A 24,080-nucleotide genomic window follows, 5' to 3' on the forward strand; every position below is an offset into this window, starting at 1 on the left:
AATGGTTTTTCAAGAAAATTGTAACGATCATAGCAAAGTCTCTATTTTTGATTCTGTCCGATAAATTATTTTGCGACTCCTTTCAGGAACCACCGATGTAAATTTAACTACACTTCCACCATAATTTCAAATAGTCACTGCCTTCCCACAAGATCTGGTTCATATAATTTTTAAGAAATGTTAATTTACAGTTGTGTAAATACACCAAAATTAAAAGGAAAGAAACGCTGCCGTTTCACTAATGTAAACTAAACAGTTACCACCATTATATATGGCGGATCGGTGGATTATTCTGCTTGCGTGTGCAGCCTGAACGTATACAAAGAAAACCTTTTTCCTTCGTGCAAATGACCCCATTTCTGACCCTTATGGACGGTTGAGATGGGTGGGGGTAGATCCGGGCTGCAGGATGCTTTCTCGCTGCCTCCTGCCATGAATCTTTCTAAAACAAAGCAGAATGGATCTGTTGTTCACCTCCTACTTGCTTGCACATACTTGAGATAGTCAAGACAAGAGGCACAGGCAAGCCATGCAAATACTTCTCTTCTTTGTTGCAACATAGCACAGAATCAGCCCAAAGACCTGATAACTCTTGACTGAAAACGCTTTCAGGAAAGTTACACGTGCGCTACTTATTCTGCAAGAGTGAGCATATTGAAAGGAAATGTAAAATAATATTATTTGGAATATAATTTATTGGCATTTTAATTTTAATTACACAATGTAACAAAATTTAGAAAGTCTAAAGCATACCAATACAATTAGTTTTTTTGTTTTTTGGGGGGGTGGACGGGGGGGGGGGGGGTTGTAAAACTATTTACAAAATGTATTTTCACATTTGATAGAAACTGTACAGTCATCTGTCCACAGGGGGGTCAGGAGGGACACAGGGGGTCAGAAAGCAGTGAAGATAAGTGGGGTGAAAGGCCACCAGAGTGAGACTGAACTAGGAGGTTGTTTGCAATATCAGTGAAGATAACATGCAGGTCACAACATCTTCTCTTCATACATTGTGTTCCATAGATGGTTCCCCAGTGCAAAGAAATGAACAAACCAACCAACCAACCACATGTGGGACCCCAGCTGTGGAAATCATTGACCACATCGCTCTCCCATGTTTCACATATAACACTAAAAAAAGGAAAAGGAACAGCCAAAATTATCTTTGGAATCCGTCGTAATTCTAACAGGTTCACTGGGTCATATGTCTTGGGCGTGTCCTTCCAGAGTTCCTAGGCCTTCTTCATCTTGCCCATGTTAGCGTTGCCGTTCTCGTGGTGGGCGGAGCCATTGCTGGCGCTGTTGGTGGCTCCGTGGTTGATGCCGTTGCCGTTCTCGTGGGTTTTGCCATTCGTGTGCGCAGATGTGCCGTTCTGACACTGCTTCACGTCCTGTTTCGGCAACCGCTTACCCTTCACGTAAGCCTGGACCCAGAAGTTGGAGAAGAGCACGAAAAAGAAGGTTCCGTACATCCAGATGAGGTGGAGGATCACGGGGAACTGGTAGTCGCAGCTGCTCATGAAGTAATACTGGGTAGCGTGGAGAGATACCAGGACGAACTGAGTCTGTTGGGGGAGAAATCAGGAGGAGTCAGCCGAGCACATATTGATAACAAACGTAGAGGGAATTGTCTTGGTACCTTAAGAGCAGATTTAATTTGGCAAAACCAGAGTAGTCCATGACAATGACTGAAGCTCTAACTAAATTGCTTTCAAGCTTCATCATACTGTCCTGGAGCTGATGGCTCAGGTTGTAAATAGAGTATAGGGTACACGTACCAGCTGAATGGCAGTCATGTATTTCTTCCACCACAAATACTTCTGGAAGCGTGGTCCAGCAGCAGCAAGACCGTAGTAGAAATACATGACGACGTGGACGCAGGAATTCACCATCGCATGGAAAGATCCCATTCCACCTGAAGTAACAATCACAGACATCTTTAGACCATCTACTGTAGCCCAAAATAACCTCTGACCTTGTACCAAAACAGTAAAATGTGAAGGTCATAAACATTTTACACAGAGACTCTTAGTGATTCGTGTTCTTCTGACTAAAAGAGGATTCAGTACTTTACAGACAGCCTGCATGAAGTCTCTTGAAAGGACTCTTTAAGGAGACCAAAGCAGCAACCATGTGAAGGACATTGTAACTGATTGTACATGTCAAAGTTTACGAGGTTGGTATGCAGGGTAAAGCAACAACGCTACAACCCCCGTCTGCTTCCATCCCTCCATTAATCATTTTCAAACCTTCGATATCTCAAGATTTCGTTAATGAGTACTCACCGGGAGCATAGCATATTCCCCACCACCAGGTCCAGGGCATGAGGGAGTGGTGGAAGATGTGTAGGAAGGTAATCTGGCCCTGCTTTTTCCTCAACACGAAGAAGACCTAACACAAAGAGGTTAAAGAGTTCAATTCAAGCGATATTGACCAAGATTTAACATTTTTAGAGGGAACAACATGTGCACCACAGACTGAAGGTGAAATGGACCGGACTTACTGTGTCCATCAGCTCGATGATCTTGGAGAACCAGAAGAGCCAAGCCACTCGGACCATCTGATGAAGAGAACAGACTTCAGTTAACAGGAAATGACTTCAGTTAACAGGAAATGTGCAAATAAGTGCACTAATAGCCATTTCATTTGATACTTGTTACTGAGGAGTTAAAGGGACGTACTCTGAGTGCTTGATGACTATTCGAGGTATCGATTGGGTCACATCTCCAGGTATACGTTGTGGCCCATCCGGACATCATGAACTGAAAATCACAAGAAAATGACATTCCCCTTGAGGTCAAAACACTATATTCAACGCAGTATGTATGTCAATTTATTTTACATATTGTGTGCTGGTGACTTTCAGATTCTTACCTCATACACGATGAATATCGACAGTGCCACGAGCATGAAGTTGTAGACTATCATGGTTTCCTTGAGCTGGAAGGGCTTGCGATTGGCCATGATGCGAGGTCCAAGGTACAGTACAAAGAACAGATAGCACAGCAGTGTTGCAGTCATGGGAATAGGATTCTGCATCAGCGGATAATCCTTCAGCCGTGGATCTGGAGGGAAATGAATGTATGAAACATTTAACAAACAAGGACAAACGTGGAAAATGATCTTTTGTATTTTGTCGGGTACAACACTTACCAAATCCTGCCAAGAGGTAGTCATAGATATCCATGGCGTGTGAGCCAAACTCCTGAATCGCCCGAAGCATATTGGCTGTCTTCTATCGTTATGACCCAATTATCTGCAAAAAAACAAAAAACAAGCTCATTGTTAGTTTTATCTCTTCAAAGCCTAACTGTAAGAATCCAACCACCTGTCCGTGACAGTAACTGAAAGGCTGAGATATCACAACTCGGGAAACAATAGTTTGACTGATGCTGTAAATCAAAAAAACAAAATGCACTTATTGGACATGCTTGTTAAGTTAAGTTGTTTGTCTTCTTCCCCATCTGTTCTGATTCTCTGTGGAAAGGTATTACTGTTTGACATAATAGACTCGCAGTTTATTTTTTTCCTAGAATGTAAAAACAAGATTAGGCCGAAAGCTAATATATAGCTGAATGGTGTAGGAAACACTGGAGGAATTGTAATTTGAAACAAGGGCTTTTACTTTGAAACGGTTCCTGGAAGTCATAGTATTTCTCTGCCCGATAGTATGACCGCAGGGTTGGTTAGGGGGGGGGGATGGGATGCAATATTTTGCATGGCTATATTGTACTGACGTCAAATATTGATATTTGATTATATAAATAGATATATTTTGCATGCTCCTGGTTTTTATGACCGTAGTTGGTCAGTCTGATTGTCAATCCCATTTTGCTGCAATAAAAATGACGATGAAGATGAAATTAGATAGACTGAAAACTGTACAGTTTTCCTGCAGGGACGTCATTTGCAGTTGAAAAAAGGTAATAAATCGCAATACATGTTAACTCGGCATGTCAGAAAATGTTTCTACTCGTAATAATATTGTAACCCGACTGATAATATCGAATTGTGGGGCCTCTGGTGATTTCACCTGTAACACATGTCCTTGTAGTAACAAAACTAAAAATCCCTTTTCTTTAATTTGATGCTCGTGCCTCATTGATAATCATCCATGTTAAATAAAAGCCTTCAAGGAGCAGCATTTTGTGATTTTTTTTAAAATTCTTTTTCCTGACGCAGCGGGGCTGAAATGCAGTCATTTAGGACGGAGCAGCTCGTCCCTCACCAAACAAACACTCCCATCAAAAATTCCAGGATGCTTCGCTCCAGCACAACCCACTCATCAGCCATGGCCTGATAGCAGAGAGGAGGTGGGAGGGCATCCCTCATCCCACAGTGAGGCCGACTGTTTGTGTGTAGGAGTCACGCCAGATGTGGAGACACAATAACAGCTTTCCTCAAATAAACCTAACTGGGAGGAGAAAAAAAAAAAGTCTCTTATCACTGAAATAAAAAGCACAATGAGTGTTCCTTCTTGTTATGTGGCAGCCTTATTTATTGGAAGACAGCCACTAAAAACTGAATGGCTCAGTTCAACTACGAAGGCGGTGAGAAGTATTTCACCAATAGAAAGCACCATGGCATGCAGCCGGCACACAGGACTGCCGCAACATTTTTCATATCTGGGTATTTTTCTCTTGACAAAGGCTTATCATATCGAGAACAAACTGCCAAGCGTATTCACAAAGTGGAGGACACGCAGGGCGCGGTTCTGCTCTCACCACACTGGACCCGGAGGGAGCCTTTGTTTGATGTACAATCTACAATGGAGTTGTCCCTGACCAAAGACTAAAGCACAGCCCTCCTTAATCCAATACTATTAAACCGTAATAAATTTCAGCCTGTGGAGGAAAGGTCAGAGAGCTAAGCTAACGCAGGTGCTGCGAAGGAATATGGCAAGAAAGGGATACAGTAGAAAAATGTTTAGTCCAGACTGCAGCTCTGCGTTTGGTCTGAATTTGAAAATCAATTTTGAATATCAAAACATGAACATGAAAAGAAAATGTTGGAAATCAGGTGTAGGACATTTTGTTCAAGGGTATTAAACTCATTCAATAATTCAAGATCAATACATTTCAAAACATTATACATTTACACTAAACGTAAAATGTAGAAAATGACAGCGTCGTAGCCGTTTTAAATCAATCATTTCCAAACGTCCCCTTGATTTTCACCCAACTTTAATATTTTATGGATTAACTGTGTCAAAGTTGAGACTGATTGTGAACAATGCAGGCCTGCAGTGGAAACAGATTACATCTCACTAACTGTACATTCCTCTTCCTTTCGTAGATACCCCATGTAGTCTGTTCTCAGGAGTTTTCAGTTGTTAATCACGAGGCTTTGTCAACTCCTTTCTTGTTATTTTCTTGTTAAACTGCCAGGTGACCGAGTCCGACCCTCCGGACCAATTCGTGAAAGCCGCTCTGTACTAACTCGACTTCCTTCCATGGGCATGATGAAACAAGTGTTGTCTGCATGCGGGCCTCAGTGTTGTCACTAAAAAGTGCAAAACTCTGGTGTTGTACACAGATCAGGAGTGCATGGCATTTCAGAAAACTCTTACACAAAAAGCTGTGGTTGTTTCTGAATCCATGATGAGACCTTTGGTCAGGAACCTCACATTTCAACAAGAGTACCATCATGTCTGTTGTGCCTGTTGATTCTGTCTTGTTCTGAGGAAAAATGCTGAACAGTTAATTGATCAGATCATGATCTGGTGGGGTTCATAAATATCTCAGTTATTGCAACAGAGTTAACAGGAATCGTGTACTGGCAGTTTGACCAATGCGCACTGCTTACATTTTAGTTCAGACTTTTTCGGTGGAGATTTAAAGCCAATATTTCGTCTTTATGACCCAATTACACTGATTATATTTTGATAGGCGAGTTTAGGTTTTTTAATCATGAGAAAACAGAAGTCTGTTGGGATCAAATCAAACTTTTGTAGGTTTATTTCAAATCATGTTGCAGACACTGCAAGAATGCACAAGTTCATAACTGAGAGATCCTACAGTCAAACATGTAGGATTTAGTTTTGGGATTTCTAAATCTCTCAGTTGTTATGTATGAACATGCAACATGTGACTCTCTCTTTTAGAGTTTTTAAAAAAAAAAAATTATTAATACAAATACTGACTAATGAAAACACCGATTGTGCAAGTCAGGGGGAAGAGTCTTGTGATTATGACAACACTACCAAGAAAAGGGAAATGATATTTCTGCATCCTGAGACCCAGTTGAAGATAGAAGTTCAAAGAAAATGAGACCCCTTCCATCCCAGCTCAGTGAAACCAGAAAAGCTCCCATTGACTGGCAAAGACCATTTAACAAGACAGTTCCTGCACCACACCGCTCTGGCACTTTTGTACCACTTTCTCGATTGCTTCCTCAATTAATTGACTAATGTTTAGTGTCTAAAATTTCATAAAATGGTGAAAAATGTCGATAATCTCTTCCCAAAGCGCAACCTAAGACGTCTCATTTTGTCCCAATCAACAGCCCACAACCAAAAGATGTTCAGTTTATTATCATGGAGGATTAAAGAATATCAGGAAATATTCATCTGATAGCAAAATTAAGAATTTATTAATTTAAAAAAAAAGACAATTCATCAATCTTCATAAGTTGTTTATCAATTTTTTTGTATCATTGCAGCTCTGATCAACTCATCAATGAACCTGCACATAATGACACAACCAAACTGCTTCTAATCTCCAATTAAATGCGTTTGATGCTGAAAGGCATTAACTCTGTGTACGGTAAACTGATGCCTAGCGCCATTTGTCACAACAGCAACACGAGAAGTCATTTCGCAGGAGGACAGGAACTTCCCCATAGCCGTGAGAGGGGTCCAAAAAGTATTCCTTAAACTACACTAGTTCATTCGTTTCACCAAACTAAATGAAAGTTGTGCTCAAGTCACACAAAAACAGAGTTACTCTGTTACTCTGCATGCCCCACCACAACCACCCATTCATTATTAGGCAACCTTGACAACAAAGCGTCTGGATTACATCTAGTGGGGAGAGATACAGTGGGAAGGGAAGAGAGAGGGGGGGGGGGCATTTCCTTAGAGAGCCATGTCAATGAATCATAGGAATGGAAAAAGAGAGCTCACACTCAGGAGTTAAGAGTTAATGATGAACAAATTGGGAGCAGAGATGAAGGGGGGAGGGTGGTGGTGGTGGTGGTGGTGGTGGGGGGGGGGGGGGGGGGTGAGAAGGTAGCTGACAGGAACCCGTTTGTTAAACACACAGTGACTAATCTGCTAGAAAAAAAAAAAAAAAGAAAAAAAAAAGAAAAAAAAGGAAAAAGACACTTTATACCAGAGCCTGTGATCCTCGAACACCACACAGAAACCGTCCCAGTGGAAAGAAGTCGAAACCAAACCCCAGCCGGTCAACATGTGGGCAGACCGCACACAAGTTAGTTCACCGATGTGACATGGAGCAACTTACCTCGTTAAGACATGAATTTCCCCCTTAAATCATCAAAAGCGAGAAGTGGATCCCTCTTTCACAGCACAGCGAAGCCTCTGTAAACTGTAAGGGCGAGCAGCAGCAGCAAAGAGAGAGAACAGCAGAGAGAGAGAGAGAGAGAGAGAGAGACAGAGATAGAGATAGAGAGAGAGAGAGAATGAGAAAGTAAACTGACAAAGTGTGACTGGTACAGCAGTCTTCCAGATCCCCACCCTCCCTGACTCACACAGTGGATGAATAACTAGCTCACAGAAACAGAGGGAGGGAAAAAGGCTGAGGGAGCGAGCGAGCGAGCGAGCAGCAAAATAAAAAATAAAAAAAGAGAGAGAGAGAGAGAGAGAGAGAGAGAGAGAGAGAAAGAGAGAGAGACAAAAAAAACAAAAACGTATTTAAACCCACACTACAAAACACCTGAAGTAAAATGTGACTGGCTACTTTGGGACCTTGACTTGTAGGAGCTGCGGACCCCCTCTTCTGCTCTCCGTGGTCACACCCTCCACTCACTGAAACACACAAGTCTGGAGTCGCCCTGGAAGTTTTTCCTGCCAGGGGTGGGCTGATAATATTATTCACAGGGAGCGGACGAGAAATCAGTGGCGACTCTGTTATCATGAAGGGAGCCATTGTTACGACTTTTACTGCAACTCTACCCGGCCGACACCCTTAGCCCCCCCACCCTCCACCCCTTCCCTCCCCCCGCCCGGTATTGCGGGACAATCGATGTCAGGGCTTAAACACATCAGTGAAGACGAGCAGAAAATGCAAGACATTTGTTCAGACCTACGTGGGCTGCCTTTCCCTTTGGGGGCTAAAAAAAAAAATTTAAAAAAAATTTGCAAATACAATCCTTTATTTGATTTGATTTATTTTTGTAAATGGGCCTGTGATGCCTACGCGACTGTAAAGAATTTCCAATTTAAATGATACTTTCTTGATTCATCCACTGACAATCTAAGCATACACGTTCAGTGTTTAAACTACAACCCATGATGACCTCTCGGGTAGAAACAAAACAACAACAACAACAACAACAACAAAAAAAGACGCTGTGAGGCACCATAAACAGTCATAAAGCTGTGATGTTTGCTCAGGGTTGGATAGTGGGAGCTAATGGCAGACAAAACCGATTGCGGCATGACGCATAAAGATAATGCTTAAAATTCTTCTGCGCGTGTTGTGTAAGACTTTGCGCTCCCCGATAGGAAATCTCTCACTCTGATCTCGCTGCCACACCCAGCCGTGCCAAAGGAGAAACTGAACATTATAACAATACTAATAGTTCGAGTTACAGGTTCTGCTTATTCTGTATTTGCAACAGTGACAAGACCACCGATGGGGCAATAGGGGCAGTTTCAAATTTCTTCAAATTTGTATTTCTAGTTTGTTGTGTGTGCAGGTAAAAAAACTACACACAGTGGTTTACACATTTGGTTCGCAAGATTAAATTACACTGCTCAAAAAAACATAAAGGGAACACTTAAACAACACAATGTCTGAGTCAATCACACTTCTGGGAAATCAACCTGTCCAGTTGGGAAGCAACACTGATTGGGAATCAATTTCACCTGCTGTTGTGCAAATGGAACAGACAACAGGTGGAAATGAGGCAATTAGCAAGACAACCCGTATAAAGGAACGGTTCTGCAGGTGGTGACCACAGACCATTTCTCTGTCCTCGTCCTTTCTGGCTGATTTCTTGGTCACGTTTGCATTTTGCCAGTGCCCTCACCACCAGAGGTAGCATGAGGCGGTGTCTGCAGAAGTTGCTCAGGTAGCGCAGCTCATCCAGGATGGCACATCAATGCACGCTGTGGCAAAAAGGTTTGCTGTGTCTGTCAGCACAGTGTCAAGAGCACGGAGGAGATACCAGGAGACAGGCCGGTCCACCAGGAGACGTGGAGGGGGCCGTAGGAGGACAACAGCCCAGCAGCAGGACCGCTATCTGCTCCTTTGTGCGAGGAGGAACAGGAGGAGCGCTGCCAGAGCCCTACAAAATGACCTCCAGCAGGCCACTAATGTGCATGTTTCTGCTCAAACTGTCAGAAACAGACTCCATGAGGGTGGTACGAGGACCCGACGTCCACAAGCGGGGCCTGTGCTTACAGCCCAACACCGTGCAGGGCGATCGGCATTTGCCGGAGAACACCAAGATTGGCAGCTTCTCCATCGGCGCCCTGTGCTCTTCACGGATGAGAGCAAGTTCACACTGAGCGCATGTGACAGACGTGACAGAGTCTGGAGACGCCGTGGAGAACGTTCTGCTGCCTGCAACATCCTCCAGCAGGACCGGTTTGGCGGTGGGTCAGCGATGGTCTGGGGAGGCATTTCTTTGGAGGGCCGCACAGCCCTCCATGTGCTAGCCAGAGGTACCGGGATGAGATCCTCAGACCCATTGAAGACCATATGCTGGTGCAGTGGGCCCTGGGTTCCTTCTGATGCATGACAATGCTCGGCCTCATGTGGCTGGAGTGTGTCAGCAGTTCCTGCATGATGAAGGCATCGATGCTATGGACCGGCCTGCCCGTTCCCCAGACCTGAATCCAATCCAGCACATCTGGGACATCGTGTCTCGTCCCGTCCACCGACGCCACGTCGCACCACAGACTGTCCAGGATTTGACTGATGCTTTGATCCAGTTCTGGGAGGAGATCCCTCAGGAGAACATCCGTGGTCTCATCAGGAGCATGCCCAGGCGTTGTAGGGAGTACATACAGGCATGTGGAGGCCACACACACACTACTGAGACTCATTTTGACTTGTCTTGAGGAATTTCCACAGAAGTTGGATCAGCCTGCGATCTGATTTTTCCACTTTTATTTTGAGTATGATTCTGAATCCAGACCTCCATGGGATAATGATTTTGATTTCCATTGATCATTCTTATGTTATTTTGTTCTCAACACATTCCACTATGTAATGAATGAAGATTTTCAACTGGAATATTTCATTCATTGAGATCTAGGATGTGTTGTTTAAGTGTTCCCTTTATTTTTTTTGGAGCGGTGCATATTTTTACACGCATTATTCACATTTGGTGACCAATACAGAAGTAAAAAAAAAAAAAGTTGTGCAACGTAAAATCCATGCAACAACAGGAGCCCTAACAAGCGTCTACAATACCAAAACACCTGACAACAATTTAGATCATCTGCAGCTACAGTCGCTGACAGAGCCATTTCAAACGGATCGCCAGTCTATCACAGGGCCAACACACAGAGACAGACAAACAAAGCTCATTCACACCTAAGGGCAATTTGTAGATTCACCAATTAACCCGAGGTGCATGTTTTTGGGACGGTGTGAGGAAGGCGGAGTACCCGGTGAACGGACAGGGAGAACGTGCAAACTCAACACTGCACCACCCACAAATATGATCCATCAAATCCAAATGAACTACAAGTAGTTGTTCAAGAGCGAGTAAAAGAAATGTCTTGATACAAGCCTGAATTTGAATCATACAGTGTGAATCGTTAAAAAAAATAAAAAAAAAATAATTGGATTTAGCTCATGCTTTAATTGCCCAGCATAATACAAACCGAGTGTAAATCTTGCAAATGAAAAAAAATAAAAGCACATTGATATTCTTCAGCAGGGAAGGTTAGTCAGATACCAGACACCCGTGTTGTGGATGTTGTTTCCAGGGCACAATGCCAAATAAAATACATCTCTCCATTTTAGAGCTAATTGACCACACATCCTCACCTTCATCTTTAAACAGGTCCATGATATCCTTATTCAGTAGAGGTAAAGTGATTTTTAGTTGGTTTGACATCGAACCAACTTATAATTACCAATATCAATTCAAAATGATTGATAAAATTAGAACTGTACAATCTTGAAAAATCGTGAATTTACTGGGAAGTGTAAATGCGGCAAATGTATTTACGTGTACGTGCAGTAAATGCGTTATAGCAGTAATGACAATAACACACATTCCAGTCAAGCCTCCGGGGTGATTAACTAGGATGATTAACTCAAGAGAAAACAAAGGCACTAGTAGTACGCTCATCCTGCCCTGAGATAAGATGGATATAAGACGAGCTGCATTTCATTGCACATCGGTTACAAATCTCAGCCCAACTCGCTGAGCTGCTTCATCATCCAAAGACACTTTATTAAGAAGAAGAAAAAAAAAATAATAATAATATGGCCAGCTAATGCACAGGTATGCTGTGTGACATATTTCTCAAAACAGGAAAAGTCATGGAAGGACTTCTTCAGCTACTAATGCGCAGTAAAAGGAGATTCAAGTTATACATTTATTTTTAAATCGCATCAAGGGAATCAAGCACAAAGTATCCTGAACAGTGGCGGTTCGGAGGGGGGACGGGGGACGGGGGGGCGGGGGGGTAGTGGTCATCGCCAGCCTTATAACAAGCTCGACTTATAGAAAAGACACGACACGGTATAAACCCAGCATCTGTCCTGCCGCCTCGTCCTCCGCTGCTCAAATTAAAATGCATGGGCCGGCGACATAATAGAAGTTGCATGGTCAAATTGAGTTCACTCTGACCGTTATCCGTTGTCTCGGGATCCGCACCAGTTTTGTGAACTAATCGGAGTAGCGGCGGCACGTAACCCTCAGGGGTTTGAATGCACAAGCTTGCACTGTAGATTTTTGGCTTAATGTAAACGAATTCATGAAACTTAATAAGAAGAGAGTTAATGCTTCCATTAAAAAAAAAAAAAAACGTGTAAGAAAACAAACTTTAACAACCTTAACGACTTAAGTCGTAGTAATGGTTACCCCCGCCCCCTCCAGCACAGGAATGTAGCTGGATTTGCCTCAGGACCGACATGTCTACACCACCTTTCCTTCATTGTGTGTGGGTGTGTGAAGCTGCTGGTGGTGGTGGTGGTGGTAGGGGGGGGGGGGCAGTATCAACCCTACCTGCAACTATTCAGACAGGGCTGAGCCATCAACACTGGTCTCATTTTCTTCACGCCCCTTCCTCCCTCCCTCCTTCCTTCCCTCCTTCCTTCCCTCCCTTCCTTCCTTCCTTCCTCCCTTCCTCCCTCCGTCCGCAGGTCTCACCCACCTACGACTCCGATTTCTGGAACTTTCCACAGACAACAATGGCGCATTGCGTCCTTCCGAACGCGCTCCAGTTCATGCAGATTGTAGAGAAACAAATGCAGCTCAACAGGTGCAGGAAGAATAACAAAGTACATTTGCATGGTGGTATCCATATCACAGCACATGATTATGTTTTGTGAGTTTAGACCACACATAAATGCAATTAATAACCCGATAGTAAAAGCTGGGTGTTTTCCTGGTCTGGCCATCGTGTCTCCATCAATAATGATTATAATACGTAACCAGAGAACCAGGAATGTAAACTTAAGTGTGAGCACACCGTAATATCAACAATAATCCCACACTGAACAGGAAACAGTGTGCACACACCTATGACACTTGAAACCCAACCTGCAAAAATAAGATCCAAGCGATGAACCTGCAGTGCATTGAGATGCAATACCCAAGACTGCACAAATCTGCCAATCAAAGAGAGATTTTCCGCTGAACCCGAGGGACTTTTCCAAAAAACAAGCCACCACTTGAAACTTATAACCCCCCCCCCCCCCCCCCTTTACAACGACCAACTGATGTTCGAATGTAAACACTGCTGTACAATTAGCACCTGAACTGACACGAGATCGCGCCGGGAAGCAACTGATTTTAAGGTTAGAGTAGTGAACACTCGGAAACTGAAAGGATGCCCACGTGGAGGAAATGTAAGTCAGCGTGCAGTTATTGGTTCTCTGTCTGTGCAACAACATCAAGTCCTCTTCCCATTTAACGCTTAAAACTGTTGTTAATATGAAGTCATTTTCCTGATATCGTTTAGATCACAGCTAGTGAGAAGCCAGTTAAAAAGGACTTCTATTCTGGTCCACGTTTAGTTGCAGCATTTTTTTTTATTTTTTTTTTTAATCTGACCTTTGGCCTTATTTGCCATAACTTGATGCCACTTTACTGGGCAAGCAAGTCACAATACACAACCAGTGCAGAGACAGAAAAGAGTAAATCCTCAAGGCCAGGACTTACTCTGTCATTCTACGTTCATACCACGTTACAGCTATATTATGTCACCGTATAGATTGAAACGGTGCATTTTTTTTTTTATCCACCATCTAAAACTCCTCTTAATATCTTCTGGTTATTGTCTCATGAGCCGTTTGAGCCGTTGTACATTCAAGTCTGTACGCAGCCCGCCCTTGTGCAATTACTGCCTTGAACTAGCTCATACAGGCACGGAGAAGCAGCTTCTATGAGTAAAGCACACGTTTTAGTGCTTCAGCAATTCAGGCGAGTTCAAACGTACACGTGCTGCAATTATGGCCACGCCTTAAACAAAACACCTGACAGCTGGGATGTTTTCAAAGCAGACAAACTGCAGGCTAGCGTTATTGGACAACTTTGCCCTTCTTCCCCGCTGACGAACTTTGCCGTCAATAAATGACGTTCACAGCGTTTGCACAAATTAAATGCTGAATGTCAGGCTTCTCCTCCCACATGAAGAAATAATTCGAATTCAAGCGGTTCCTTAAACATTAGCTCTGGAGCACTTTGTTCAAAGGACAGCCGGAATCAAATGTTGCTTCAGACGGTTTGGACAGTGTTCTCCAACGGCCATATGGAGTATTTAGCAGGAAAACAATGTTGTCCGAGTCACTTTTAAGACATTTCAGTCCATTAACGTGGGGTAAATATTTGTGTAAATATTGACTTCAGAAATACTCCTGTTTTTTTTTTTCCCCCTTTCTGGCACAAAGGTAACTCACAACAGTCAGATCCATAACAAAAGAGCAACCGTTTTACAGCTTGCCAGAGGCTGTCGTCGCGACACTCATCTCCATCTAGTTCAAACACCGCGGGGAGCACTGTCACTGCAGGATCATAAAATGTCACAGCTATCGCTTCGTGCTTCAGTGAACTAAATCACAGAGTAAGAAACATTGTTTTGACAAGGATCCCTCAAACAGACTGCCGGGAAATATGCGGGGAAGGGAAAATGAGCGACTAACATTTTCCTCTGCCTTGCAAAGCACTTCACTGCTCCAGTGACGAATGGGAAGAGACTGTGGTGAACTGTGTGAAGTACGACTGCAGCATAAACTCCCCCAGCTCAGCCTCGGAGAAACTTCTTGAGAAAAAAACAGGTTTAAAAAGAGCCTATTTCATCTGTACAGTTTTAATCTGGCTCTGCTCTCGCCTTACATGCGAGCGCTTCACGGAGGGTATTCACACTTGCAAGCTGATGGGAGCAAAAACAGTCCGACACTGAAGTGTTAACAGTCACAATGCGGCCGCTGTGTTTACATTGCTATCAGAGATTCAGCTGGGCTGGTTGACCTTAAGGCCTCCTTGTCTACTTTGCAATTGTTAGTTCGGGCTAATGTTTACTCTGTCAACATTCAGTTTGAGATCCCAGAACTTCCTTAAGGGACAATTATCTGGAAACAAAAGCATCAAAGAGGGACAGCTGGGGGACATCTGACGGGAAGGTTTGACACCTGGAAATGTCCAAGGGTCTCTGCTGGAGCATCGTGAGCATTTTCACTTTTGATGCAAATATTGAGAGTTAATTAAATGTCTCGGCAACTTCAAAAAGACGCATTGGATGAAATATTAGTTTATGCAACAATTATTTTTCACGAGAGGGCAGAGAGGAAGCTGAAGCCGCACTTCTCAGTCCAACTCTGGCTTACAAGTTATCCATTTCAACGTTTGACCAACAGGTCACTTTCACTTTTGATCAACTCGTCTGAAACCACATTTGCCACTACCCATTTGCCGTTCACCTTTGCAGACGCACGTCGGCGTCCTCTTTATCGCTTTGATGCGTGACAGCTACAAACAGCAGGGAGATGACAGTCAACGTGACCCGGTGTTCGCAGGGAACCCGCCTGTCAATGAGCTCTCTGTCCGCTGCACAGGCGCACATGCGATTCCGTCCACAGCCCGAACAATTGGCCCGAAGAATAAGCTGATTGGAAAGCAAATAAACACTGCGAGCACACGTTTTCCGAGGGGGGGAGGGAATGCACTTTTTTTTTTTTTTAGCACAACACCGGACGTGAGGTCAGGGGTGACGACTTAACTTTAATGCGATTTCAAATCCAAAAATGAAAGCCAAAAATGAAGTGTTTCAGAATACGCCTAATATATTCTAGTCGTAAAAACAATCAAACTAATTTGGACAACTAAATTAATAACTTCAATAAAGATTGGCTTAAATTGTCAGCGCGCGCGCGCGCGCGCGCGCCCTGCTCCCCGTTACATACACCTGAAAGTAACCCAAAGCTCATTGAGTGAACCATTTAGCCAGTTGTTGAACTATATGAAAACGATGTCAGGAGCTACTCACTTGTGATGTAATAAACCTGAGGAGTCTGTCGAAAGATGGTTGATAACGTGAGCCGACGCGTGTCTATGTGAAGTTAGCTCGGTTTCCTCTTCCTCTTCCTCTCCGCTTCAATCTTCCTCCTGACCCAACCCTTTGATGGAGCTAGAAGAAGGTGGAGTCATCTCTACTCCGCTGCGAGTCGGTCGCTTACTATGGACGTAATCAACACACTACAGTCTGCCGATGTCAATCGTCAACCATTCAAAATCAACGAGTGCTTTATGATTGGGTCAGATTTGCTCTTAGTTTCTGTTTCTCCGCAGTTTAGAGATAGTTTTTATTTAAATTTATTTGACGAGTTATAGAAGAAAAACATTAAATCTCAACTACAAATAGTCAAAAACGACACACTGAACTAATCCTATTGTGTTCCTTGGTATAAAGACACTAAAGAGTCCGGGTAAGTTGGGGACATCTTATGTCAAATAACTGGGTATAACAAATACATGATCGCAGTAAAAACAACCTCTATGCATAAATACTTGCAACAAAATAGTAGGTTACAAGCACACCGGAGTGACCCACCTCCTCCTTTTCTTGTTTGAACAGGTGCACTGTAAAGTGACATGATTTACACGGTAGTTTTCTCATTCAGCAGAACTCGAGAAGATAAGGGTCTGCTTGTACACGTCAAACCACAGTGACCACACGTCGTTCATACATACACCGTAAAACATTCCTCAGGTTTTGTATGTCTCAGTTTATACAACTGATTTTACATTTTAAATACAGTTGACTTAGTTACACACAATTACAGCCTTTCAAAGTGAGAGAAGTGGACAGACAACTTGTGGGTGTGGCTGTGCTCATGGTGTAATAATATTAGAGAGAGAATCTTTACTTAGCCTGCAGCAAAGTTGTAACACAATGTGTTGAACAGCTGTCAGCTCATGTCATCACTAATCCATCTCTAAAGAAGCAAACTGACTACTTGCGCTGCTTCAACTACAGGGTCCTCCTAGGGCCTCAAATTTTACTTTTAAACCAGATCGGACAACTTCTCCCAAACCAATTAGTAACCTCTGACTAGTTTAGTTACATGTCAGAAACAGTTTTTATCAAAGAATAAAGAAATACACAGTTAATGTCTTTATAGTAACTCAGAATATGGTTAAATTGACCATGAAAGATGACAGATTCTCTTGGATTAGTGTGTATATTGTGTATGTGTATATATATTGTAATTTCGCATATATTTAAAATAAGATTGTAGCACAGCAAAGGCCTGCTGCTTTCCTCATTTAGGAGGATACAATTTTCATCAAACCTTATATGTGCTTCTGGTTTGGGAGCTTGGATCATCAGGCGGTGTGGTTTTAGTGAATAATGAGTGCCACGCTGAGTGATTTTTGAAATGTCAATAGCATAGTGAATACCAGGTGAAACATCACACAGGAATGTGGAGTAATCAATGAGTCATTTTTAGCTAACCTAAGGTAAATATTAGTTTTTTTTATAATTACTGTAATTAGTAAAACTGTAGATTTTATTTTTAGACCACAGATAAACATGAAAAATTGTAACTTGAGGCTTTTTGACTTAAAGTTATGAGTCGAATGAATGAACTCCTGGAGTTCACCTAACTCATTCAAATATTTTTTTAGAAACACATTTAGAATATTAGCAGACTTCCCAGGATGCATTGTTCCAGAGCTGAAATGCTTCAGAGACTCCAGAGAGAGGAGAACAGACAAGATGGAAACTTGCTGTTTATCTTTAATATGCATAATACCAGTTATGCAGTAGTGTAATCTGACACTTTCACTCACCCTTTGCCATTGTTCTTTCTACATTATACAGTATACAAGTTTATGCCAAACTGAATAGCACTAAATTATATTTAATCAGCATTTGCACCAAAAACACTGCCAACACCAACATCTACTATCTTCAAATATTTCTTATAGTCTCACAATGTTATTGATTTTGATTTGTGCAAACATGTTCTGAATACATCAACATAATTTGTTGATCTGAAAAAGGGATATTTTCCTTACTGATAACAGCATAATATAGGGACACCAAGTGGATATGTTGTATTACTGCAACTCAGAATTACCTTTTTCCAGTAATCACTGAATTGCAAAGTGAAAGAAATGATTAATTAAATTAATGTAAAATCACAGTGTATACATAGATTAACTGAAACATACATTAAAATATGAATACAGTGATCCTGCAGTTATATTTTAGGGTGTGTTTCGATTGAACTCGAGACTTCTTCTCACCCCATAAGCACACTTATCACTCCCAAACTGGAGGGACTCTTTTCACAAAGATTCGAGACAGCTTCTTTTTGCAGGTTGGTGTCACTATACAGCAGAGAGACAGACAGCCTCTGCACTTTATTGGCACCCATTCACCTCAAAACAAAGGGAACAGTCAGGGCAGCCATCCTCTGAAAAGTCAGCCCCTGAGGGCATAAGGAAGTAGACCGTTACAGTCAAAACTGCCTTGTTTGTTCATGATTCGAATGCAGATCCCTGTCAGTGTTTTGAAGAGATGTGGTGGCGAGTAGCAGTTTTTCTATTCAAGGGTATGCTCGACAGTTTTTTTTAAAAGGCCAAGAATTTAAATAATATGTTACTGAGACTTCAGAAGAAAAAAAAAGGCCTCCAGAAACATCCAGAAATGTTTGTGGGATCAGTCTGTCCTATATGTGGCTCTGGATATTGGGTTGTTTTCTCAGGACCTTAACCAGAGGGCCGGGCTTTGTTGGGATAAGTGGGCTGGCAGCTCTGACAAGGACGAAAAAAAAAACTGGAAAGAGGGAGGGCAGAGTCAAAGTTTGCAGAGGCCTCTTTCAGCCCTTCTTCTCTTTCAATTTATAGGTCCTCCACAAACACACCCACATCCAGACGCACACACATAGACAGCACAGCGCAGTAGACAAAGTCAGGATGTGACATCATCCACAGGAAGAGAAGCCAAACAATATTTTTTTCTCGTTTTACTGTGTTGTCTGAGCTGCTGAGTGAAGTTGGAGCCTCTGGGATTGTTAGTGATCAGAGAAGGAGAAGATTCAGAGGTGGTAGAGGGCTGCTGAGCAGCTGATCTGACCTCCACGGGGAGTTTAGAGTCAAAGAATCCGGACGACCCAAATGTTTCCTGAACTTCCCACAACTTTCCACCACATTCCAGACACTCCGCTGCAGGATTTCAGGCAGGTACCGTGCAGAAAACCTTTTTTCCATTCTGTAATATGTTGTTTTTGATCTCCCTTAGACTCGTCCTTTGTTTCTGCAGTGTTTTGTCTGTATAAGCAGCATTTATTTCCTAATTTTTCTGTCAGGGCTTTAGTTAGGCTGCAATGCCAGAGGTAAAATCCATATAAGCTAGACAAGCACACATGGAGGATCTGCCTGCCACAGTACACATGATCAGACATGCTTCAGTCTGAGGCTGTTAAGGCATGCAGAAAGACGTTAAAGTCTCTGTGGCCCACCTGCTGTCACCTTTTGTATAAATCCTTACTGTCTTCAGTTTACATCGGTGTTCAGGTTTTATGTTTGGCTGAAACTGTGTCCCTCTGAGTCGAGGAGCGAGTGAAACACAAGTCACCGTGAGCCTCCCTCTGAGGCCCTTTTGTTATGGACACATTTAGAGCTATCTCATGACCACGTATTCATGCTCCCCCAGTGGTGACTGTGTCAGGCAGACTGTGAAAGCTGGTGAAAAGAAAAAGCACCTTTCATATATAACTGTCTAAAGTCTGTGGATTGTGACTTTTGGAAATGAGTTACTGGAGTCAACACAAGTTCACAACAAACACCCACATCAGTGCGCGGTCTATAATGTGAGTCCAGATCATGAATAGAAACAACCGCAGGAAATGGTGAGAGCAATGTGAAATGGGACTCGGGACACAAATGCGGATATAAGATCATGTTGCAACCACAGTCACTTGAATGTGACTGGAGTGTCAAATCTGTGGAGGCAACCCATGCAACAATTCCTACTGGAGAGAAATGCACAGTTCAGTGAAGTGCTGACACTGAAATAAAACTCTGATATACCCAGACTTTCTCATAAACTACCCATTTTATCGTCTCATAATAATCTACTTATTTACACTCAAATGCTTTAACATTCATGCTTTATTATCAGACCAATCAAAACATTGAATCACATGACTGTTTAATGAGGTTATGCTCCCATTAAAGGTGTATTACCTGCCAGATGGGTAATAGCTTAACAAAAAAAGAATTATAATCTACTTGTTGTGTTTCATTTCCACTTTCCAAACAAAGAACTGGCAGTCTGTTATCCATCAGTCATCACATTTGGATGTTTTTACTCCGGTTTAAAGGTTTTCCTGTTGTAGAGTCCACGTGCTCCCTCTGAGCAATGAGACTATTTCCTCTCAAAGAGCTCCTCGAAGCAGTTTATTGTTTAGTGAGTCACAGTGTGCCATTCATTTTCTCAATTAAGCCTGACTGTAGTGGCTTGACTTTTGCTTCAGCTGACTGAAACTGTGGCTATTTTTATTGATGGCTGCTACTTAAGGTCTTTTGATAAGGTCATTTTGGTGACACAGCGTAATAAAGGCACATTTTTGTTCGTCGTCTGTTGGGAGATAAAGCTTTCATTTAAAAATAGTATTAATTAATAGTAATTGCATTACACAGCAACAGTATTGTGCAGTATATACCTTGTGTACTTAGGCCAGGATTCAGTTAATCACCAGGTTTTGGAAAATGTTTGATTTCATTGTTTAAATTACAAAATAAAGCAGTGAACTGATCAGAAGGGATTCAAATTAAAGACTTTTCTTGTTGTCTGCTTCACAGAGACATCCCACCAACTGAAAACAAGACCTCCCTGTGATCTTTACACGACAGGCGCTGACCTCCTGTGACCTGATTTCAGAACTGAGGCCAGCCTGGTTCCCTCTCTCAGGAAGGTCACACTTTATCAAACTCAAACCTAATTATTATTCCGGAGAGTTTATTCTCCCCTTATCTCAGGGGAAACGACTGAGTCGATGGCGTTGTGTCTCGGACAAGTGTTCAGCAAAGACAAAACATTCAGGCCGAGGAAGCGGTTTGAGCCCGGCACGCAGCGCTTTGAACTCTACAAGAAGGCCCAGGCCTCGCTCAAGTCTGGCCTGGACCTGAGGAAAGTGGTCCAGCTGCCTGAGGGAGAGAACCTCACTGACTGGATCGCTGTTCATGTGGTGGATTTCTTCAACAGGATCAACCTGATCTATGGCACAGTGAGCGAGTACTGCACCGAACGCACGTGTCCCATCATGTCAGGGGGACTGAGGTACGAGTACAGATGGCAGGACGGGGACGACTACAAGAAACCCACCAAGCTGCCGGCTCTGAAGTACATGAATCTGCTGATGGACTGGATAGAGTCACTCATCAATAATGAGGACATCTTCCCCACCAGAGTAGGTGTGTGTGAGGAGTCTACAAATGAAGCTGTCCGACTGTTATTGAGTGTGTAACCTAATGTGCTGCCTACAATGATGCACTCCTTTATTAATCCCTCAAACGCAGGGATAAAGTTCAAGCAGAGGTTAATTAGACCATCAGGTTGACATTTAGGGGAGATTGACTTGGTGACATTGGCGTTTTTTTGTCTCACCACCAGATCTGACAGTCAACATTTATAAGAGGGGAGAATTTCATGCATAATAGAGGATGGAGTGAGCTCAGGCGCGACACAGTGGCTCAGCACTGACACTAAATCGGCACTGTGTTTGGAAGCAATCTAGGGCCTCTCTGTATAGATTTCACATGAACCTTTTGGGGAGCTCTGGTTTCTTTTTACCATGTATAGACATGCAACTCAGAAGAAATTAAAACTCAAAATTTCTCACAGGCATGAATGGGTTTTGTCTTTTCGTTAGTGCTTGGAAATTTCCTTCAGGTCGACCTGGGGGAATTGCTAAGACCTGGAGCAACACTTGCAGCTATGTGCTCTAATAGAGTGATTCCTACCCTTTTTAGTCCTTATAGCCCTTTTTTCACAGAGTCATAAATTATTTTTTGTTAAATAAATTGAGTTAATCCACAGTCTTTCCATCTACCCCCTTGTAACAGTGGAAGCATAGGCTGTACATCTAGAGCCACTGCTTGACAACAAAGGGCTTTTGCCAGATCTTTGACACAAAGCACAGAGATTTTATTTTCTTCTGCAACTAAAACATTGTGTTTTTATACATTATTTAATAAAGTTACAGAGACATATTATGTTCTAAGTCCCAGCTTTTCTTTTTCATGTCCACCTTTATTAACCCAGCACCTGAAAAGAGGTAGTGCATAGAAATACCTCCTCTCCCTCAAGTATTGATGCTGCAGATGAGAAATCGTATTGCTTATATAATAGTATATGTGCTAAATGACAGGTTTCAATGAAAGAAAATGATTTTGTCTTATCTTAATCAAACAGTTTTTCAGGTGGAAATCATTTATCTTTCCCTTCTTCACTCCAGGTGTGCCTTTCCCCAAGAACTTCCAGCAGGTGTGCAAGAAGATCCTGAGCCGCCTCTTCAGGGTGTTCGTGCATGTTTACATCCATCACTTTGACAGCGTCTGCAGTATGGGTGCGGAGGCTCACATCAACACCTGCTACAAGCACTACTACTACTTTATCTCAGAGTTCAACCTCATTGATCACTCTGAACTGGAGCCCCTGGTGAGACGTCGGTGCGATCTCAGTTGTGTGAAGGTGAAGCGAGGGAGCATGAGACAAAGAATTAGATCGATGTTACGCTCATGGGAGGGTCGTCATGTATTACTCTCATTGCTGTCAGTCTAGCGAAGAATATCTGCCATCCTGCTGTCTATAACCTTGTTTTGTGCATGCTTGGTGGACATGACCACAACAAGTTTTCATCTTTAAGTCAGTATGTTTTCCCTCTTGGTGCACATGCAGTGCAAAGAAAATAACACAATCACGCTGTCTTACTTTGGGAGTATAACACACGAACTGTGTTCTGTCCAAGATAATAATTTTCCATACGACACTGAGAATGGAATTAGTGTTCCCCTCAATTTTCCATTATGAATGAATCTTGTTAAATGCTTTGAAGAGAATGGCTTGGTTTGAAGCAGCAACAAACCTCATAAGATAATTTGCTGACTTCTTACAGGCGTGTAATGAGAAAGACTTTGTGTAGGCGTTGCTATTTACCAACAAAGGGACCTCTATCACATGTGAGCAGATGGAGAATGGTGCTCCGAGTGTCAATAAAAGGCTTCAGTTATCATGATTACGAGGCCCGGGCTCTGTAATTCCTCCTCCGAAGTGAAATAGGGAGACATTTATGTCAGCACATCACAGAAAAGATAAATCCTGTCAACAGACCGTGTTTCATTGTCCCACTTTCAGCACCCAAGGCAGTTCTTTTTGTTGTTGGTTGTAGAGGAGCTTTTTTCCTTGTACTAAGAAATAATGCTCCTCACATTGAAAGTGTAATGACAAGCCATAACAATCATTCATCTCCTCATACAATACATATGATATAGATTTGATATGCTAACTTGTCCTTTGTGTTCTTTTCCTGCAGAAAGAGATGACAGAGAAGATATGCAATTAAACAAAACCGCATGGACAAAGGAGTTTACACTATGACGTTATCTGAGCCCCGTGAGAAACCATCAGCTTCAAAAAACTCAAGACAAACGAACAATTTCATTTACATTTGTACGAGTGGTTTTCTCAGCATGCCAGGAAGGTCTATAACGTAACACACTTCTTCAGAGGTGGACTGTACCTTCACAGAAAACTTCACATACAGTCATGATGATGCTGTGATGCCTTTTGAAGTTTTCGTTTATAATAGGCTACTACATCTCCCGTATTCCTTTCCTTTCTTCTTGTGCATGTGCATTTGTTTGATCTGTATGTTTTGATATGAAGTTTTGAGTTTTATTGTGATGACTGAGGGTTTGTATTTTATATTATGTGTTGTTTGTTGTTTTTAGTTTAAACTTTTTCTAAAGGCATACAAATGCAAATCATGGACCTTGTTTTCATTATTTTTTTTTATTTTTTTTTTTTTATATGCAGAAGATGTGAAATGATGTCAAACGTGTAAAACACTGACATCTTCCAGCAGAAATAGACTGGATGACGGGGGGGAATAAAGAAACTAAAGTAATGATGAAATGTTGTAGGTATGTGGCGTGGGCCTCACCTCCTGTCAGTGCTGACCCGCCTCTGTAAATGA

At 42.5% G+C, this 24,080-nt stretch overlaps 2 protein-coding genes across 9 annotated transcripts; one reads left to right on the forward strand and one right to left on the reverse strand.

Annotated features, from left to right (window-relative positions):
* Nucleotides 1–677: 677 nt before the first annotated feature.
* On the reverse strand, nt 678–15,966 carry elovl1b (ELOVL fatty acid elongase 1b). Of its 7 annotated transcripts, none has more exons than XM_069150352.1 (9): nt 15,857–15,965; nt 7,464–7,547; nt 3,154–3,256; nt 2,875–3,065; nt 2,682–2,762; nt 2,504–2,560; nt 2,286–2,391; nt 1,779–1,915; nt 678–1,565 (listed from the first exon to the last, which is right to left on the reverse strand). In XM_069150352.1, exons 3-9 carry the CDS (start codon nt 3,221–3,223, stop codon nt 1,233–1,235), a joined length of 975 nt encoding a protein of 324 aa, XP_069006453.1. In that variant the 5' UTR covers nt 3,224–3,256; nt 7,464–7,547; nt 15,857–15,965; the 3' UTR covers nt 678–1,232. The 7 variants fall into 7 exon arrangements, with proteins under 7 accessions (XP_069006453.1, XP_069006450.1, XP_069006452.1 ...); XM_069150349.1 differs by lacking the exon at nt 15,857–15,965 and adding an exon at nt 7,928–7,982; XM_069150351.1 differs by lacking the exon at nt 15,857–15,965 and adding an exon at nt 7,920–7,938.
* Nucleotides 15,967–18,803: 2,837 nt separating this feature from the next.
* On the forward strand, nt 18,804–24,011 carry mob3c (MOB kinase activator 3C). 2 transcript variants are annotated; one of them, XM_069150357.1, is made up of 4 exons: nt 18,804–19,062; nt 20,686–21,297; nt 22,341–22,543; nt 23,418–24,011. In XM_069150357.1, the coding sequence occupies exons 2-4, from the start codon at nt 20,880–20,882 to the stop codon at nt 23,445–23,447; spliced, it is 651 nt and encodes a 216-aa protein (XP_069006458.1). In that variant the 5' UTR covers nt 18,804–19,062; nt 20,686–20,879; the 3' UTR covers nt 23,448–24,011. The 2 variants fall into 2 exon arrangements, with proteins under 2 accessions (XP_069006458.1, XP_069006459.1); XM_069150358.1 differs by having other exon boundaries at nt 22,341–22,451.
* Nucleotides 24,012–24,080: the final 69 nt, after the last annotated feature.

The sequence above is a fragment of the Embiotoca jacksoni genome, unplaced genomic scaffold (genome assembly GCF_022577435.1).
Source record: "Embiotoca jacksoni isolate LCO1_2020_lvr unplaced genomic scaffold, fEmbJac1.0.p SCAF_16, whole genome shotgun sequence".
Classification (NCBI taxonomy): Eukaryota; Metazoa; Chordata; class Actinopteri; family Embiotocidae; genus Embiotoca; species Embiotoca jacksoni.